General features: G+C 35.8%; 1 protein-coding gene across 1 annotated transcript in view; it reads left to right on the top strand.

Moving 5' to 3' along the window:
- The first annotated feature begins 11,055 nt into the window (after window positions 1-11,055).
- map1b (microtubule-associated protein 1B) overlaps window positions 11,056-22,225 on the top strand; it is a 31,813-nt gene continuing 20,643 nt past the window's right edge. Inside the window, exons 1-2 of the mRNA XM_030148661.1 lie at window positions 11,056-11,471; window positions 16,324-16,425. Coding sequence (XP_030004521.1) covers window positions 11,285-11,471; window positions 16,324-16,425 — 289 coding nt within the window. The 5' untranslated portion in view covers window positions 11,056-11,284. The remainder of the gene's footprint in view (window positions 11,472-16,323; window positions 16,426-22,225) is intronic.

Raw genomic sequence — 22,225 nt, 5'->3', positions numbered from 1 at the left:
AATGAAATAATTGAAGAGGCCGTTGACAGTTTTAGTTTTATTTCCTACATTAAATAGTATACAAGTCTTTTTTTCTTGGTTTTGCTTTTGCAGTTCAGAGCTTCATGTGACATCTGAAAAATAAAGATGCAATGAATATTGACTTTTCTCAAGGTGAACAGTGACATTTGTCAAGCGCGTGCTCATGCTGGCTGGGGTTCATTTGTGCTGGGGCGCTTAAATGTTGGCAGAAGATGGACTACCTGGACACCTAAATGGAGTGGATCAGTCATTAGTGTTATTGGGCATATTTTATCTGCTATGTCACACATCTAATTGGACGGAATGTGTGGATGTAATATGTCGTTATCAGCAACACTACATTATGCTCATATTCTGGACATTAACAGCCAACCGTGCACAGAAAAGGCACCGGTATGAAGCCGGAGGGAAGATGTTTTAGCTGCTATCTCCCTCTTGTCTCAGAGCAGTGCGGTTGCAATAAAGCACAAGTGTCCAACATGTGGCCCGGGGGCCAAATCCGGCCCGCCAAAGGCTCCAATCCGGCCCGTAGGATGAATTTGTAAAATGCAACAATTACAGTGAATTCAGGTTCTACATACAGACCAATTAGATCTCAACTGGGCCACACTAGTAAAATAGTATCATAATAACCTATAAATAATGACAACTCCATGTTTTTCTCTTGGCTTTATTGCAATAAAAAATATTAAATTATGAAAATGTTTACATTTACAAGCTATCCAAACTAAAAAAGAAGTGATTTTTTTTTTTTTTTTTTTTTTATTTCGAACATGCAAAGAAAATAAAACAAAACAAAGCAAATTAAGATATAAACAAAACAACATTTAAATGGACAGAATCTATCTTCAAGCACATACAAGTCTGAATTTTGCATGGTCGAAAAGGAGTAGGAAAAAGTATGAATTTATTTAATCCTACCCCTCAGTGCTTTTACACCTTTGTTACCTACCTGAAAAACCTGAAAAAACTCACATTTCTTGAGAAAAATAAGTGCAATTTTAACAATATTATGCCTCAACTTATCATTTATACATGTATGTACACAAACATTTGGTAAAAGGTATAATAATTTTTTTTTTTTTAAGTTGGGAATTTGAAACTAAACTATGAACAATTTCTACAATATTATGCAGATTTTATCTTTGTTTTAGTGAAAAAAAAAAACTAAAATTACATGAAAATGTGTATATTAACAAACTATCCTTGTACAAAAAACATGAATAACCTGAACAAATATGAATAACCTGAAATGTCGTAAGAGAAGTAAATGCAATTTTACCAGTTTTCTGCCTTTCACTAAATGTTTTGTGTATTTGTAATTGGAATATAAGTTGTAATGCACATGTGTAAATGATAAACTGATAAACTGAGGCAGAATATTGTTTTTGTTAAAATTGCTCTTGTTTTTCTTAAGACATTTCAAGTTCAAGTTTCAAGTTCATGTTATTCATTTTTAAGGAAACGTTATAGAAGTAAATGTTATCACAATGCAATTTTACTTTTTTCACTGTGATTATTATACTGGTCCGGCCCACTTGAGATCATATTGGGATGAATGTGGCCCCTGAGCTAAAATGAGTTTGACACCCCTGCAATAAGGTCTTAATTGTGGCTCTACGCCAACGCAGGGCAGATGGCTGTCTATGTGCCAATAAACCATAAAATGAAAGCCTTTCATGTCAGGTGTTATTATGTGTCTTTACAGGTAATTAACTTGTATATGTTTGACTTAAGTTCATCCTGTGGCTAAATCACAGCAAGAATAAGTCAGGTGTTGCTTTTTTATTATACTTAGAAAACAGAAAATAAGATAGTACACTGGTGTTTGGGTGCTTCTATGAAACTGGTCCCTAAAAACAGGACATGGGGGCTAAGAATTCAAACCAGATGTAGACTAATGTTATGAAGCAAGTTTGGAAGCACTTTGGGTCTATTTTAAAAACAAATACTTCCTGAGATAAAAGAGAAACTATTTGTCAGATAAAACACAATTTTATATTATTTTACATAATATTTAATGCAAAAATCAGCATGTAACACACTCAAAAGGACACGAAAATTACGTGCTACTAACACCAGTGGACACGATGGGTTACATACAAAACCTGGAATGGGACTGAGATTCATGAAAAACCCGCATGTCTGGGTTACAAAAACCACTAGGATCGACAAATTTAGCACACTGTCTTTCTAGGCTTGCGATAGCCTAGCGCCACATCACCATTGGCGATGCATTTTCCTGGTTGGCGAAATTGTTTTCAACCTGTGAAGCCACTGTGGCGAAGGTATTTTTTAGTAAAATCAACCAACTTACATCTCTGATCGAAAATGTTCGAGCAATAACCAAAGAAAATAACAAATGCGGTCTCCACTACTGAAGAGTGCTGCCGAGAGCGATCGAACTCACCCGAACGTTTCCGATTTTTTACGAATTCCCACTGCACACGTCACTTGTGGGAAGTTACCGCGGAGCGGTGCAGACCGCCACCAGTGGAAGTGAAAACGAAACTTCTGGCTCATTTGCCTTTTCTCTTCCTGCTGAAGCTTCGCTTTTAAACCTTACCAGCAAAAACACTGCAACATCAGTATCACAATAGTGTTACCTCTGTCGTCTCCATGTTTGTTATTACTGACTTTCTTCTTCTTCTCAAAAAACTTTCCTCTTGTTCGTGGTATTAGTCCAGTATGGTTAATTCTGAGTGGCACCCCCTGGTGGATTAATTGACAAACGCTCATTCCAACGCATTAAATGTCAGTAGCAGCACTTTGTTCCAGTCAGACTAATGACAACGACAATAAAGCACATTTACAAAAGAAACTAAGAACTAGAATGGGATTATTAAGTACTAGTATCGGTACTCGGTATCAGCAAGTACTTGTACTCGGTCTGGAAAAAAGTGGTATCGGTGCATCCCAAATGTATGGTGTCATACTCAGAGGTTTCACTTTGAATTTTTTTATGATCCGAATCCTCGTTTGTTGGAATGTTATGATCGGATCCTTCACATCATCATTGCACCTGTCCATATTTAATTACCAAATGACTTTATGATAAATTATGTCTCACTGGTAAATTTATTTCACATTGAATCTAATATTGAATCTCATGAACATCAGTGGTGAGAATAATTGTATTTATAAGTCTATCATTTATTGTTTTGTTATACATTAGATTAGAAGTAAGAATAGTTTAGATGAAAATGTTGACTTAAGTTAAGTTTTTATGATTTTTTTTGTATGAAACTGAAGCCAGATTGAATATATTTTTAAGCTCAAAATGCACCAGAATGCAGGAAAAAGACTTCATTTTTCCCAAAATTTCCCAGGGGAGCTATGCTCGTCGCCACGGTCCGCTACACGCCCCACTGCAGGGACCCAGAGTGGACCCAGACTGGCTGTGGCTTTTTGTGGCTACACTTATTTCTACTAATGTAGCCACAGTTGCTGTGTCTTTCATTTTCCTAACGCAAGCACAGGTCTTTATTTATAGTGGTATATAAGACCATTTCAAGCCATGTTTTCCAGATCAAATGCACTGACACCTAGGTAGCTTTTCCTGTCCCAATTTTGGTCCTATTTTTGGCCCCAATATTTTATTAAAAATTAATTAATTTTGGGATGGCTCAGAGCAAGAGTATAATTTTTTTTGCATTCATCTGAGGTCATCATTAGGTACATCCTGGGAGGAAATATGTCTACATTTCTCTTTTGTTATTGTGTCTAAAAAGCTGGAAAAGTGCCAGGTACCAAAATGAACCCAGCATCCATTTACCAAAGATACTAACATTACAATGTTTAACGCAGCTACCAGGGCTATGAAGCTGAATGCCATTTTTCAGGCTAAAGACAGTGTGGTAGGTGATAGTTTATGTGAATTTTCTAAGCAACATGAGCGAACAAAAAATGATCTGACAGAACAGAACTGCAAAAGAGTTTAACATGTAACCGTGGCGACAGTCATGACAACACTGACAAGCACACTCATTTATTTTTCTGACAGATGGAAACAGTGCAATTTGGATGCATGTTTACTTGTTTCCTCTAAAAAAAAAAAAAAAAAAAAAAAATGAGTAAATGCTCTGTACACAAGAGTCTGTTCTTCCACCTGAGAAGTAACAATCCAGAGGTGACCCATAACTGGTAGCTAACTCATAGTTCATCTGCAGAGGGTGCATTAAAAATTGAGAAGGTATGTTATTGGACACAAAATCACTACATGCCCCTGAGTGCAGGATGAGGATGTTTTTATGACCCCCGCCCCCTGAAGAGGAGGCAAGAGATGTTGTTTTTGGTTTGGTTTGTTTGTTTGTGAACACTTTCGGAGCAAAACTATTGGTTGAATTCATACCAAATTGGGTTTATAGATTCCCAGTGACCCAGAATAGATGTGATTACATTTTGGGAAAAATAGGCCAAAGTTTAAATTTTTTATGAATTTTTAAAATCTTTTTTTTCTCCCATTTACTTAGAATGGGCGAAATTTCACATGCTGATAAAAACATCACATTTTTTTTTTCAGTTTATTTCAAACTTAGCACATGTACAGGGTGGGGAAGCAAAATTTACAATGAACATTTAGTTGTTTTTTCTCAGCAGGCACTACGTCAATTGTTTTGAAACCAAACATATATTGATGTCATAATCATACCTAACACTATTATCCATACCTTTTCAGAAACTTCTGCCCATATGAGTAATCAGGAAAGCAAACGTCAAAGAGTGTGTGATTTGCTGAATGCACTCGTCACACCAAAGGAGATTTCAAAAATAGTTGGAGTGTCCATAAAGACTGTTTAGAATGTAAAGAAGAGAATGACTATGAGCAAAACTATTACCAGAAAGTCTGGAAGATACTATTAAAGAAGAATGGGAGAAGTTGTCACCCGAATATTTGAGGAACACTTGCGCAAGTTTCAGGAAGCGTGTGAAGACAGTTATTGAGAAAGAAGGAGGACACATAGAATAAAAACATTTTCTATTACGTAAATTTTCTTGTGGCAAATAAATTCTCATGACTTTGAATAAACTAATTGGTCATACACTGTCTTTCAATCCCTGCCTCAAAATATTGTAAATTTTGCTTCCCCACCCTGTATAGAGGCAGTTGATATGCTGACATCAGCACATGCAGAGACATGACATCAGCTGGTTTTATTATTTTATTTTATTTTTACTGTTTTACAGGAAATGAGAAATTCTAAAATATTGCTATGAAAGCTTTAAAAATAAGCGTGTTGTTTAGGTGAGTATAAGACATAAAAACAGCCAGGCCAAAAAAAAAAGAAGCAATATTTCATTTGACCGCCTGTAGTTTTGATTACAGGACACTTTCACTGAAAACCCTTTTGCAGTGCAATACTTACACACTTTAATTTTTCTGCAGGGTCTTGTATCGATGATGGAGGGTCAGATTACTGGGTAATGTCTTCTCCATCACATCCCAAAGATCCTCAGTGAGGTTCAGGTCTGAAAATGACATCTCATGTTCCCTGAAATGCTCACCTCTCTTTTTACAAGCCTGATGAGCCCAATAAATCCAGGTATTGTCCAGTCTTTATGCTCTATGTTAGACTGATGGGTGAGATATAAAGATATATAAAGACCTAGTGTTACTTTTGTGGCAATTACAAAAATGTATTTTTCTCTTTATTTATCCTTAAGTGTTTTATCATCATTTATTATAATATTATCCTCTGCATTTTGCATTTTTTTTATGTGAAAATCAGGTACTTTAATTCTACTGGACGTTGTGTCTGGTCTTGTCACTGAATAAATCTTCTTTGTTTCCAGATTGAGGCTGCACATTGTTTCTGCTCTTTGTTTTTTGTTTTTTTTTTTAAATGACCTGAGGCATCACAGGATTTGATGTTAAGACTCATAAGGGTTTAGAGTCTGTGAATTATTAAAATCCCACCACCATCATTTTTGCTCTGCCCATCCACACACACACACGAACCCTCAGTCCTTCCTGCGACACCACCACAGACACACACACTTGTGTCAATCCTACCTTTGTCTGTGTCTCTGAGACTTCTGGTTGCAACCTTTTGTATTTTTAATGTGCTTTTTTTTTAAATTCCCCAGCTGTGTATGATGAATGTTTGATACAACCTCTTGTGGCTTTGGGAGAATATGACCAATCCCAGCCCACCAGGCCACAAAGGCCCTGAAATATTCACATGCAGGAGCTGCTGAGTGGCTCCTGTAGCCTGTTAAAGTCAATAGTGCACCTGCAGTGACCCCATCCATGCACAGAATCACATCAATGAACTCAGCCAGAGGGGAGATGCAGCGTTAAAGTCTTTATATGTGTGCATGTGTGTGTCCATCTGCACGTCCATCTGTATGTCCTGTTCTCTTATTGCACAGGTGTCAAACATGAGGCCCATGGGCCAAAACCAGCCCACCATAGGGTCCGATCCGGGCCATGGGATGAAACTGTAAAATGCAAAAAAATTATACTGAAGATATTAATCACTGGTGTCAAAATGATTTTCATTCAGGTTCCACATACAAAACAATTCGATTTCAAGTAAGTGAGAATGTGAAATAGTATCATAATGAGCTATAAATAATGAAAACCGCAAATTTTCTTTTAGTTTTAGGGTAAAAAAGTAAAATTACAAGAAAATGTTTACATTTACAAACTATCATTTTACAAAAAATGTGAATAACCTGAATAAATATGAACAACCTGAAATGTCTTAATAGAAATTATTGTAATTTGAACAATATTCTGCCTGTTACTAAATGTTTTGTGTATTTGTAATTGTAATGTAAGTTGTAATATACATATATAAATGATAAACTGAGGCATAATATTGTTAAAATCACATTAACTTCTCTTAAGACATTTCAGGTTGTTCATATTTGTTCAGGTTATTCATATTTTTTGCTAAATTATAGTTTGTAAATGTAAAAACTTTCATGTAAGTTTTTTTTTAACAAATTTTACAATATTTATTCTTCTTATACTTTTTGCACTATTTCATGTTTGTTCAAGTTATTCACATTTTTTCTAAAATTACAGTTTGTAAATGAAAAAAATTAAGTAATTTTACTTTTTACACTAATTTTACACAAATTATTTTGCACTTGTTACACTATTTCATATTTGTTCAGGCTATTCACATTTTTTGTAAAAGGATAGTTTATAAATGTAAATTTTTTTGTATGTAATTTTACTATTTTACACTAATTTTACACTAATTATTTTACACTTTTTACACTATTTCATATTTGTTCAGGTTATTCACACTTTTTTGCTAAAAGATAGTTTGTAAATGTAAAAATTTTTTAATGGAATTTTACTTTTTTTTTTTACTAATTAAATTGCACTATTTTACAAAACAGGTGAATAACCTGAACAAATATGAACTACCTGAAATATCGTAAGAGAAGTTAATGTAATTTTAACAATATTCTGCCTGTTACTAAATGTTTTGTGTATTTGTAATTATAATGTAAGTTGTAATACACGTGTAAATATAAACTGAGGCATAATAATGTTAAAATCACAGTAACTTCTCTTAAGACATTTCAGGTTCATATTTTTTCAGGTTATTCACATTTTTTTGTAAAAGGATAGTTTGTAAACAAATTTTTTGTGTGTAATTTAACTTTTTTTTACACTAATTTTACACTAATTATTTTACACTATTTTACAAAAAAATGTGAATAACCTGAACAAATATGAGCTACCTGAAATATCTTAAGGTAAGTTGATGTAGTTTTACTAATATTCTGCCTGTTACTAAATATTTTGTGTATTTGTAATTGAAATGTAAGTTGTAATACACATGTGTAAATGATAAATTGCAGCATAATATTGTTAAAATTGTATTTATTTTTTTAAAGACATATCAGGTTCTTCATGTTATTCAGATTTTTAAGGAAACTTTGTAGAGGTAAACCTTTTCATAATATAATTTAGCTTTTTTCACTGTTATTATTTTACTGGTCCCGGCCCATTGGAGGTCATACTGGGTTGTACGTGGCCCCTGAACTAAAATGAGTTTGACAGCCCTGTCTTACTGCAACAGGCAGCTGTAGTTCAGACTGTGGCTGCTTTCACAGTGTGAAGTAAGTTTCACCAGCTCAATTATCCTCCCGGGAATACTCGGCATCCTTTATGTTCACATCATAAGATAAAATAGTTTCTTCTTCTCCAGCAGCTACACTTAACATCCACACCGCTGCACACACTGGAGAGAAAAGTGTTTAATTTCTAATAGAATATGACAAGACGGTCTTTTCTTTGATTGTTTATTCATTTGTAGCGGAGCATCTTTAACCCCTCTTTTCATGTCTCTCTCATATTTAAATCATGTGGACTTGCTCTTTTGTCAAATGAAAGCTTTCGACTCTCGAGGGATTGTTTCTGAAGTATTTCCTGTGAAATGAATATGAGGAAAACGAAGGAATGAACCTGGGTGAGATCAAAGATAAAGACAGTGTTCAGACATGCATATCCATGATAATTATTCCTATATATGAGTCGCGTCATGTGCAGAGGAATGGTAGATAATGGCAAAAATATTGGAGATACTGAAGATACTAGCGGTCATTTTAGTTCAGAGGCCACATACAGACCAATATGATCTAAGTCGGACCAGTAAAATACTGTAATGTTTGCATTTATAAACTATCCTTTCACAAAAAAGTGAATAATCTGAACAAATATGAACAACCTGAAATGTCTTAAGAGAAGTTCCATTTTACCAGTATTCTGCCTGTTAAGTGTTTTGTGTAGATCCACTGTGATGTTTAAGTTGTAATGCACATGTGCAAATGAGAAACTGAGACATAATATTGTAAAAATTGCAGTTTTTAAAAAAAAATATATATATATACTTCACTTTTTTCCTGGTTGTTCATGTTATTCACATTTTTAAAGGATAGTTTGTGGATGTAAACATTTTCTTAATGTAGTTTTTCTTTTTTCACTCTAAAACATGGACAAAAGTTTGGAGTTGACATTATTTATATGTCACTATGTTATTATTTCACTGGTCTGGCCCACTTTAGGTCATACTGGGTTGTATATGGCCCCTGAACTAAAATGAGTTTGACACCCCTGTTTTAGTGTAAGAAAATAAATGAAAAATTCCAAACTATCCTTTCACAAAAAAATGTGAATAATCTGAACAAATATGAACAACCTGAAATGGCTTAAGAGAAGTAAGTTCAATTTTACCAATATTCTGCCTGTTATTAAATGTTTTGTGTGGATCCTTTGTGATCTGTAAGTTGTAATGCATATGTGTAAAGGATAAACTGAGACAAAATATTTTTAACCTCCTAAAACCCAGCAAATGTCAGCAAAGTACAAGCTTTTTTTTTGTTTTTTATTAAATAAGTGCCTATATTGGAAACATGATGATGCAACAGTTTTTTCAGATGCAGTTTTTAAAATTTTTATGGAATGTCCTTTGTGGTGGACAATTTTCTTTTCTTTCTTTTTTTTTTTTTTGTATAAAGTTGTGAAACTCTTGTCAACAAATGTGGACAGAAAACCCATAACTGGGTCTTAGGAGGATAAAATTGCGCTTATTTTTCTTAATATATTTAATTTTTTTCCTGGTTGTTCATGTTATTCACATTTTTTAAAGGATAGTTTGTAGATGTAAACATTTTCTTAATATAGTTTTACTTTTTTCACTATAAAACATCGACAGAAGTTTGGAGTTGACATTATTTATATGTCATTATGTTATTATTTTATAGGTCTGGCCCACTTTAGATCATACATGCGGTGGCAGTTGGCCCTCTCTCACTGGTTGGGATGCGGCGCTGTGTCGCCGGCGCCTGGCTGCCGGGGTCGGCGGCTACCTCCTGGTGCGGATGGCTCCCTGAGACAGTGCCTCCTCTTTGACTTTTACTTTCTGGTCCTCTCGTGCTCAGTCAGTCTTTTTAAGTGTATGTGTGTGTGCGGGTGTGTGGGTGGTAGGGTGGTACTGATTTTTAAACTTGTATGTAAAGCACTTTGTGCTACATCCTCAGTGTATGAAAAGTGCTATAGATAGATAGATAGATAGATAGATAGATAGATAGATATTGGGAGGATGTGGCCCCTGAACTAGACTATATTAGACTAATAACAATACCCTAAAGATATTATGTAACTCAAAGCGTTCTATTCATAGAACTATGCAACATGTTTAAGAAAAAGCAACTTAGTGACACTATTGAGAGTAATTTTTACCTGTTTTTATTTAAAGGATGTCACAGTACATGCACTAGTATTGATCTTTGGGTAATATGTCTACTATGGCCTTATTAAGCACAGACTATTGATTACTGATTATTATTAACCCTTTCATGCACGAATTATGAGAACCTTAATCAAAATTTTTTCCTGAGTGTTTTTATTCCTCTTTAGGCATGAAAAAAACAATGCGACTGAAAATTTCCTTCTGAAAAATAAATAAGTAAATAAATAAATAAATAAAAATTATTTAAAAATTTTAAAAAAATACATAAAAAATAATAATGAAAAAATCTTATGAACCTATTTTTCATGAAGTTGCAAAAATGTCCACTCAGCTGGACACCACACATTTAATTTTTGACACACAGAAACATGTATTTACTGATAAATTGTGTGAAAACTATGGGGAGGGCTTGTGATTCTGGGGGTTTATGCTCAGGAAAGATCTACATAATGTTACCAATTCATGTCAGAAAAGATATGTAGTGTCTTAAAACTTTAATAAAGATGTGTGTAAAAAAAAAACCAACAACAACAACAAAAAAACAACAACAAAAAGAAAAACAAAATCCATGAATTTGTTACAATTCATTCATACAAGAGAACAGCTGTAGAAGAGCTGTCCACTGGAGTGACCACTGTGCATGAAAGGGTTAAACAAGGCTTCTCATAACCATAAATATTCCTGAAATTATCCTGATCTGAATGTGCAACATTTCTCCTGTAATATGTAACAGGTCTGAAGGAGCAGCCCAGCACAAAGCACCACATCTGATCAGAGTGACTTCCGGAGTCGTTTGATTCGTTGTGGATGACATCAGCCGTGGAGTGAGTGTGCGAAAAAACCCCGGCGCCCTCTTCTCCCCGGTTACCGAATATGACACAATGTCTGCTGGTATAAAAAGCTAGGGCCACTCCTATCAAGGCTCCACTGCATGTGTGTGTGTGGAGACCGCTACGGGGCTCCTCTGCTTTGAATAAAAAGAGAGAAGAAGAAGAAGAGGAGGAGGACGGACTGTGCTGTTGGATCCAGCCTGTGCAGACCAGAGGATGGCCACCCTGGTAGTAGAACCTGCAGAGATGGAGACTTTAGGCGGACAGAGCCACACCGGGGCTTCTCCCACCTCCTCCAGCCCCTCGCAGCACTTCATCGACAGTAAATTCTACCTGCTGGTGGTGATCGGAGAAATCCTGACGGAGGATCATCTGAAGTGTGCCATTGCGGACATAGAGAAAGGTAAGATGGAGCTGTGGGATGTGGGTGTAGGCCACCGACGAAGCAACTTCACATCCTGACAACAACTTGAACAGAAACATATCTTTGGAAGTTGAGCTTATAAAAGAAGAATGAGGATGCACCTGTTTGTATTACGCACTTTCCATGCGCAAATTACGCACGGCAACCCAGTACATAACGACGCCTAATGTTATTTGTTAGGTAATTAGGAAAAGAATATTATGAACTGATGCTGCTCACGATTAGGATCAGGAACAGCCCCTCCCTGTCTCCAAAAACATCTCTTCACCCACAGGTGCCTTCGCCCCACCTACGCCTTTATTTTACGCCAACTTTATCCAAACGCTTTGTTGTTATTATTATTATTATTATTTTTGGTCTCGTCTTAGATTGATGCCAATAGGTCCATTGTTTTGATCCACACACACACACGTGGGCCAGATTGTCTAATAAAGCTGACAGCAGTGATTCAGCATTAAATCTGAACTATGCGTCAATAATGCAGCCAGCGTATCGCATTTCTTTGGCACGGACGCATCTGTGCTCCATCCTCCCGCAGCAGGAGGAGGAGCAGCCTGGCTTATTCTGGTGCCTCGGGCTTTTGTTTCAGGAGGCTCCACACAATCATCAATAGGCTATATCACAGTCAGGAGCGGGGTATTTTTAAAGCCGCATCTCTGTTTTTTGTTTTTGTTTTTTTTTTCTATTATTGTGATGCGGAGACAGTTCTGCCAAAGCCGCATAAAACACCCTTTTGTGTTATGAGACTTTCGCAGACTTATTGTTTGTTACATTCAAACAGTAACAGATGAATTTCCTGTCCGTCCTCTGGGGGATCTCTGCCTTCTCCATCATTATCATCATCATCCCGCATCCAGCTCTCTCATCCCTACACCGGTTAGTGGGCGTGGCCCGATCCGCACTGCGGTCCCTACGGAAAGCCACAAGGGTCGATCTTCAGAAGGCGTTTGCTGTATAAAACAACAGCTGTACACACTGTCCTGCCTCCATGGCCCGAGTACAGTACACTGTGTCTGGGAAGAGCAGAATATGGTGCAGTTTCTGTGTCGGTGTAAATATAACATGGACTGAAGTAAGAACTATGAGGACAGGGTGGTAACAGGAGGAATGTTTAATACAGTAGATTAGTCCTGCACTTTGAAAAAGAACAGATCAAGTGTAAAGTTTTGTTATAGGTTAAAAATAGTAGTTTTACTGATGAGTGTCACTTCAAACTCAGTCACCTGTTGGAGTCCATTACATATGGACATTTTACATGGTAATATATTAATCTGAATGGGTCAAAACAGAAACCATAATCCTTCAGCTGACTCTTTAAAACCTAATGTGTCATCGCTGACACACCCTGTGCATATGCAGTTTGGGTGGCTGTAACTTTCACTATTAGTGCAATTGGAAAAATTCCAACAGTTTCTGAAACCTGAGACGTTGCGCTTTATAGGTTTTATTGGGTCATTACAGTAATTTCACCCATGTCTGTACTAGAAGCTGGAGAAAAAGCTGTTTTAGCAGAATTATAACATGCAGTAAATTGTAAATGACTGCTACATTTTGAAAGATGTGGAAAAAAAAGTTATCTGGAAAAATGGGGCAAACTAACTCACAGCTTACTTTCTAACCTTTTTATAGTCAAAATAAGAAAAAAAAAGTCCAGGCGAAACGTTTTAGGCTTCGAGTTTAAAGGCTTAATATTGAAAGTTTAGTCTTGAAAGTTTGGTTATTATTATTATTATTATTATTATTATTCATTTAGGTTCTCAATTTTTCACTTACTTGTGGTGTCTCAGTAATTATTGACTGGTGAAAGTTACTCTATTTCATCAAATGAGATGATGTTGATGATGATGACGATGATGACAATGATGATGACGATGATGATGATGATGACGACGATGATGATATGAGTTTTACTGATCTCCTCTGGGAAATTAAATCATCTTGTCACTCATGATAATATTTAAATTTTAATGTTTTATGTGGCACACCCTGTGATCAACAGTATGTACACCCCAAAACCAAAAAAACAAACAAAACAAAAAAAAAACCATTTTTCTCCAAATAAAAGTAAACCAGGCCCAGATGATACCATGACTCGGCTCAGTGAAGGCTACCAGTGTATGTGGCCAAAGGCACAACAGAAACAGAGTGCTAGATATTTCCGATTATGGATTTATTTTCTGATGCTAATCTAATACCTTGTCTATTATGTCTATTATATTATATTTTCCAACACTGAAAAAGGGGAGGCTAGGGTGAATTAATATAAATCACTTCAGTAGAAAAAAACCCCCAACAACTTCTGAATATAATATTGATTAGAGTTTATAAATAAAAACATGTAGCACATGGTTTTGATCCATATATTTGTGATCTATTTATGCAGTCTATGTAAACTTATGAGTGATGGGAGATGTTATTGAATAGAGTGGGAATAAATAAATAGAGGCAAGGTAACCAATGGGCATGTTTAATACAGTGTGGAGGCAAACAGGCAGTCTTATACAGTAGACATGTGGGAGAGGGTTATAATTTGCACATGACCTGTTGGTAAATATGTGTGTTGATGTGTTCCAGTTTCACACAGTGAACTGGAGTTTTTCATCACGGATGCACCACAGATTCATAAAGTCAAGGACACTGAATTTTTGTAACAGCATCTTCCCCACAGCCACTGAATCTATCTATCTATCTATCTATCTATCTATCTATCTATCTATCTATCTATCTATCTATCTATCTATCTATCGTTCTATCGTTCTATCGTTCTATCGTTCTAGCTATCTATCGTTCTAGCTATCTATCGTTCTATCGTTCTATCGTTCTATCGTTCTATCTATCTATCGTTCTATCGTTCTATTGTTCTGTCGTTCTTTCTATCTATCTCAGTGGTTCTCAACCTTTTTTCAGTGATGTACCCCCCTGTGAAATATTTTTTTCAGCCAAGTACCCCCTAACCAGCGCAAAGCATTTTTGGTTGAAAAAAATGTGCTGTGTCATCAGTGTCTGATTTATTAAACTTTGGAACTCCATTTGTAGTGGTCTCTCTTGAACTATTTGGAAATAAAAGCATATAACTAAAAAAAGAAAGAAAGAATTTGCTTAATTATAAATAAAGATTTGTGCACATAAGAATAATTCTCAACATAAAGTGTCCTCCTTCGGGATCATAGTAAAGATCTGTTCTTAAAAACATAACAGAATAATCTTCAAGATACAGGTGGAATTTGGCCGGCTCTGCTTTGGCCGTCTTTGCCACTTGTCCCTCCGTGTTTTCAAAAGAACAACCACGACTCCATTGTTTGAGTTTTCAAGTGATTGACGGGTGATGCTAGGTGGCATATGGCAGGCTGGGTTGAACCATTCTGGTATGGGGGCGACTCTGGGTTTTTAGGATGATGAAATTCAATAGCATACTGAATATAAAATTCATTTTATGAACTTATATATTTTCCTGAAATATTTAATTAATTTGGTAATTAATTTTAAAGGATTTTTGCATGGATGCTACTTTTTAAATGTATTTTAAAATCTCACATACCCCCTGGAGTGCCTTCACGTAACCCCAGGGGTACGCGTACCCCCATTTGAGAACCACTGATCTAATCTATCTATCTCACTCTAGTCCCCTAAATCTGAACATGATGTGAAAATCAGGAAAAATCTGTAAAAAAAAAAAAAAAAAAAAAAAACTCTTATTAAACTGTCTTTTCGTAAATATCATAATAAATACTGAAATAAATTGAGCTCAGTGAAGTCTGAAGTCTTGTGACCTGTCAATTTTCAACCATGTATCTGTGCCAAAGTTGGACAAAGTCATGTATCAGTAGAAAAAATGTTTTGTTTTGGGGTTTTTTCTCAGTCTTTATATTAAGGAATTAATCCCAAAAAACATCCATTATTACAATTTGTCCTCATTTTGAAAAGTAAACACAGAGAAAACAAACCAAAAGTACACTGGAAGAAAACAAACATAACAAACACACACTTTAACACCCCCATCCTATGAAATTCTAGCAAATAATTTTCACATTCAACAATATATTTAAAATTAAAGTGTATGGAAACTAGACAATATTCTCTTACAGACATGTGATATATGACTCATATGCCTCTATGCTATCGATAAGAAAATATATTATTGTCACGTACGTCCACATTTCAATACAGTCTGCCTGCCTATCTATCTAGGGGTGTAAGAAAATATCGGTTCTGCAATATATCGCGATATTTCATTTCACAATACTGTATCAATATTTAAAAGTACTGTATCGATATTTTTAGGGATTTATTCAAATGCAGATATTGTGGAGGTTCATTTTGGTTTTTTGTTTATATTTTATTTATTATTATTTAACACTTATTTATTAAATCATGTTAGTTCTTTTGTTGGGATTGCACAAAAATAATGTTATGATGTTAGTTCTGAACTAATAGAATATGAACATTTGAACAGGATCTTAAACTGTGATGTCTGTAAAACAAAATTTAAGTTTTAACACAGAATGATTTTGTGCTATAGCGTTACATCCTGTTCCGATCAAATAAAAATGTGTTTAGTATTTGTGCATATTTCTGGTGTAATTCAATTCTTCAAGGAATTAATAATTTTAAAAAAAGAAACAAACAAAAAAATAATCTTTTTAACAATATCATGATATATCGTGATATATCGTATCGTGATCCTAGTATTGTGATTTGTATCGTGTCTTCAGATTCTTGCCAATACACACCCCGTTATCTATCTGTCTGTCTGTCCGTCCGTCCGTCTGTCCTTCCTTCCTTCTGTTTTTTATGTACTTGTTCAAATGTTGTCGTTTTGTTTCTCTCACAGGGATCCGGTCATGGGACACCAACCTTATCGACTGTAACCTGGACCAGGAGCTTAAGCTGTTCGTCTCCAGACACTCAGCTCGTTTTTCTGCAGATGTCAGAGGTAAAATGGAAGTGCGCGACAATGTCAAACGATAAATCAACAGTAACGGTCTGACTTGAGGCTTAATATATTTCTAACTGCTTTTGACGCACACTTTTCTCAGCCGTGTAACATCTCAGTCAGCTATATGACGGAGGTTTTATTACCTGTCCGTGGAGGCGCCGTTTCAGCATTCTGTTGCACGGTGCTTTTATTTGCTGCGTAGCTAGCAAGGTGAGGGAGCGGCCACATAAAAATGGAATGAGTCCAGTGTGGCAGGACATGTGGTGTGTCAGTGGGCAGTACGGCCTTGATGGTCAGCAGCAGTGAAAGCCTCTGCTTGGCTCGGCTCCATATTGAACAGAGCAGCAGGGCTTCACACTTTAGAGTCACAGTAGATTGATGCGGCCACCAAATGCGACTGCAGACTAAAAAAAAAAAAAAAATATCCTGGTAAAAAAATCTCAGAGTGGGCGTGTAGGCGTAATAAATAATAGGTAGAGAAAGAGGTAAAAACATGGTTATTTATCTCCAGCGGTGCTTCATAGGAACCCCAATTCCCCACTCTCTTTCATCCCACCTTCTTTTTCACCATTTTCCCTGCCTCCATTCTTCTAGGTCTTTCTCCCCCCCCCCACCCCCACCCCCGTGTGCTTTGCGTTGCCTTGCAACCCAGTAAGAGATGCACAGTTGATTTGGGAGTAATTAGCAGTGTATAATCCCCAGTGGCAAGTGTCTGTCCATGAAAATACAGAGTTAAAGGGAACAGAGGGAGGGGGAGGGGGAGGGGGAGGCTGGAAAACAGGGAGGATCAGAGAAAGGCAAACAAGGGAGTGCAGAAGGGGGCAAGGAAGGAAAAAAAAAAAAACAAAAAAAAAAACCTGCAGCACATTTTAAGGAAAGATTAGTTTCAGTGGGTAAATAAGGATGGATTCAAATGTTCTGGAAAGTGAAATGAAATACTTGGATAAGATGCTGAAAATAAATGAGGTTTAAGCAGACAAACTGGAAAAATGTGTTTTTAGTAGAGAAGAGCCTGAGGGCATTTTGCAAAGAGAAGATTTTTATTTCCAGTCTTTAATTTGTTTTGTCTGATCTATGCATTTTATGACTCTTTTTAACACACTTTTTAAAGCTGCTATTCCAAATCTTAAAGGGCTCATATTTTTGCAAAACCCACTTTTGTTAGTCTTTGGTTCATTTATTTGTGTATTTGGACCCTAATAGTTCATAAAGTTTGAATTTGAACCCTCCAGGTGCTGCAAAGTTATCTTCATATTCATTCCGGCAAAAATTGAGTGGATTTCTACAACCTGTTTCAATTCCTGCTTAATTTGTTACATTTTATAACTAGTTACGTCACAACATTTGCACATATAAGGTCAAGACTTTCGACGAACATTTCTCCAAGTACGATATAATTGTTTGTCGGCAGCAGCGGTTGTAGTCCATACTGAAAAAATGTCCAAACTTCAGATTACCTAAAATGTTCAGTTGTTGGTTGAATGGGACAGAGCAGCACAGCCAACAACCTGGAGGGGGCGGGGCCATGTGCATTTAAAGGGCCAGCGCTCAAAACCACCTTTCTGGTGTCATTACTCAGAAATAGGGTTGAAGATGGACCTGTGGAGTTGAATTAATGAAGAATTCAGACCCAAGCAGAGCATTTACAGTTTATGTAGACCACAGGGAAATGTTTTAAAATGCATAATTCCATTTCAAAAAAGTAAAATATCACTCCTTTAAGGTCGGGACTTGTTGGGTCATGAATTGTCAGAGTAAACTACATCACAATAATATCATATATAAATTTTTTTTCCAAATTCACATGGTAGAGGAGTTACACAAGAGACATACCTATGTAAAATGACATAAAAGGTAAAACACACACAACAGGATGACAAAAATGTAAAACAGGAAATGGCAAAACAATAGAAATGACACAAAAAAGGATCCCTACTGATTTTGAAACTGGAAGAACCAGTTAAATGTAGTCCACAGCACAGATTAAACTGATTATTATTATTATTATTATTATTATTATTATTATTATTAAAGACCCAGTGGTACTTTTATGGCAGTTCCCAAATTAATTTTCTCTATATTTAACCTTTATTAAGAGACTTTTCATCATTTATTTTAATATTATCTGCTGTATTTTGTGGTTTTTCAGTAAAAATCAACTCTTTTCCTGTATTTCATTTACTGATCATGTAGACGTTTGTAAAGCTCAGTGTAAAGTTGAGGGTTATTACATCAGAAACAGAGAAAAAGTTACTTTTGCAGCAAACTATATAATTAACTGAACATACACTAAGTGTCTCCATCCATTGTCATTGATCCAACTCCATGGGTTTCAATGTTGTAGAAGATGACAGTGTTTCCATGGTAACTACGGAGCCTCTGAATGTCCAAATGGGTCATATCTGATGACCGTGAAAAGATGACAAACTGTATTTTACACCAATTATTTACATATATTGATTGGATTAGTGGATGAACAGGTATGAAACAGTTTAGATCAGTAGCTGCTTTTGGTCAGTGGTGGATGTTTGGGTCTTTATGGGTTAAAGCAGGGGTGTCAAACATGCGGCCCAGGGGCCAAGTCCGGCCTGTCAAAGGTTCCAGTCCGGCCCGCAGGATGAATTTATAAAGTGCAAAAATTACACTTAAGATATTAACAATCAAGGATGTTGTACTTGTTTTAGTTGAGGTTCCACATACAGAACAATGTGATCACAACTAAAATAATAGCATAATAAACTATAAATAATGACTCCAAGTTTTCTTAGTTTAATGTGAAAAACATATTACATTACACCTATAAATAATGAACTTCAAATTTTTCTCTTAGTTTTAGTGTAAAAACTTACATTAAATTATGAAAATATTAACATTTACAAACTATCCTTTAACAATAAAATGTGAAAAACCTGAACTTTTGAAAGTGAAATTTTAACATTATTCTTCCTGTTGTGCCTTTGTAGATCCAATCTGGAATATGCATGTGTAAATGGTAAGTTGAGGTGTAATATTGTTAAAATTGCATTTATTTTTCTCATGAAATTTCAGTTTTTTCAGGTTATTCACATCATTTTGTTTGGATAGTTTGTAAATGTACATATTTTCATAATTTAATTTTTGATTGCAGTAAAACAAAAAGAAAAATTCGGAGTCGTCATTATTTACAGGTTATTATGCTACTGTTTTACTGATCCGGCCCACTTGAGATCCATTTGGGCTTAATGTGGCCCCTGAACTAAAATGAGTTTGACACCCTTGGGTTAAAGGAATGAATCAGGATTTTTGGGAATATGTTATGTAAGATGACAGGTACACTTTGACCAACAGATTACTATTCAGTTTAGCTTAGCAGGTAAAATGTAGTCTTGGTCTAAACTAGAGCTGCAACCGATTAATCGACTCAAAGTGATCCAAAAAAATCATTCAACCACAATTCTCCTTAATCAAAGCTTTGTTTCCTTCATTTCTTCTCTGTTACTAAACATTGGTTACACTGTTGTGTTTCACATGGACGCTTATTGTGACGCACAAAGAAGCTTCAATTCAGGAAAACTGCAATAGAATATCTCCCTTCAATCAATTCGAGTCGATTAATCGAATCGGGAATTTTTGCATTGGCTTCAAGCACCAAGCAACGATTAATCAGTTGCAGCTCTAGTCTAAAGGCTAAATCAAAACTGAAATGTAAAGATGGAAGCGCAGCTGTTTCTTGACAGGGGCTGATGGCTTACTGGACTGTATGAGCCTGCAAAAGTGATAGAGAAGGTTCAAACATATGGTAAAAAGCAGCATGGAAAACAGCATGAGCCACCACTTACAGATTCCATCCATCCACCATCCATTTTCCGCGGCTTTCTGCTGCTCTGCTGGGTCCAGATTGTGGGGACCGCAGTCTGAAAAAGGGAAGGGTCCAAAAGCCCCTCTCCCTTTCATGGCCTACAGATCCTTTGAGGGGTGAGGGGGTGCACTGAGGAAGCCCCAGGCCAGAGGAAAGACCCTCCAGCCTGTCCTTGGGTGCCTCTCTAGTTTTGTATATTTATTTCACGTTAACGCTCATACTCTGATATCTTTATTGTGACCATAGGCTTATTACTGAGCCTGTTTACACATAGGGATGTAACGATATGAAAATTTCATATCACTCTTATTGTGACCAAAATTATCACGGTTATCATTATTATCACGGTATTGTTGAAATGTGCTCAAAATGTTCAAAAAGTACTTATACACAACCTGAAATAATTTAACCAAGTTGTATTTTGAAAAAAACAAACCAACAAACAACAAAAACAAATAAAATAATAGAGACAATGTACTTTTTGTGGCAGAAAGATTAAAATATTACCATGTAAACATCAAACATACAAATGTGCATTAAAGATGACACCTTATAGCCGTTGTTTGACCATTTTCCATATCAAGTTTGAGTTGAAAGTACGGTAATCAAACACGGTTATCATGATAATTAGAATTTAAACGCTAATACTAACCATCGGGAATTTTACCACAGTTTACTGTTATACTGGTAATCATTACATCCCTATTTACATGCACACCAATACTCCGATCATTATCCCATTTCTGGAGTTGTCAGATTTTTTAAGTGACCATGTAAACAATATAACCTGATACGTTTTATCACATCTGATTATGAGAAATCGTATTAACATTAACACACCTGCATTTCACCCCAATGCTCCGAAGTCTTCCTGCATTTATACAAGTTGATCTGATTTATTTCGTTCTTTTATGTCTGTGCATGTGTAAACACAATTAAAAATCATAGAAAACGGAAGTTACGTAGTCAAACATGAGTGGAAGATAATAACAGCAACTTTGAGTCTACCGTCTCTATGTACGTACATACGCCAAAAGAAATCAGATTATGGACTGGGGCATCTAAACCAGGGTTTTCTGATTATCGCATTTCATAACCCTTTGTAGAACACTCATTGAAATACACTGAAATTCACAATTTCAACCTTAGTGTGTTATTGGAGGACATAACAAGATTTATTTTCTTTAAATTTTATGTAGAAAATCAAGGTTAATGAAGTTACCATATTTGGTTCCTTGCCCATAAGTGGAAAAACAAAATACGCCAATAATTGAATATAAAAAAAAATACAAGAAAAACACATGTAAGATGAAAGGAACATGTATTTTAGAACATTAGACCAACATAAGTGCTGATCCAGACCCCTGTCCACATCCACATGATCCCTTTGAACATCATTCCTTACATTAGTACCATTACTTCATGGTACCGAACAAAGCAGGTACACTCACTGTTCATGCAGAGGTGGACCTTACAGACCCTGGAGACCAGGGGTATTCAAATTTGGTTCTCGAGGATTTGAATGCCCCTGCTGTAGACCACATTTGACCTGAGATTATTGCCTCACTGTCCTCACTGTAACTGTTGCTGTCACTTTCTTGTAATGACTGCAAAAATTACCAAAAATAGTCACTTGCCCAATGCGGGGTTAAATGCATGTAAATGTGTTAGATCTGATTATTACAATTATCCGATTACTCCCAGATATCGGACTTTCATAGTCATGTATAGGGGTATAAGAAAATATTGGTTCTGTAGTATATCGTGATATTTCATTTCACAATACTATATTGATATTTTTAGGTATTTATTCAAATGCAGGTATGACGGAGGCTCATTTTAGTTGTTTTGTTTTTCTTTTTTGTTTATATTTTATTTATTATTATTTAACTCTGTTTTATTAAATATTGGTTATTTGAAGCATCCTAAAAGCACTTTTTACTGTCTGAGAGGCAGATG

Source organism: Sphaeramia orbicularis, chromosome 12 (genome assembly GCF_902148855.1).
Source record: "Sphaeramia orbicularis chromosome 12, fSphaOr1.1, whole genome shotgun sequence".
NCBI lineage: Eukaryota > Metazoa > Chordata > Actinopteri > Kurtiformes > Apogonidae > Sphaeramia > Sphaeramia orbicularis.
The sequence above is the reverse complement of the archived record's forward strand: the minus strand, read 5'-3'. Positions and strand labels throughout refer to the sequence as shown.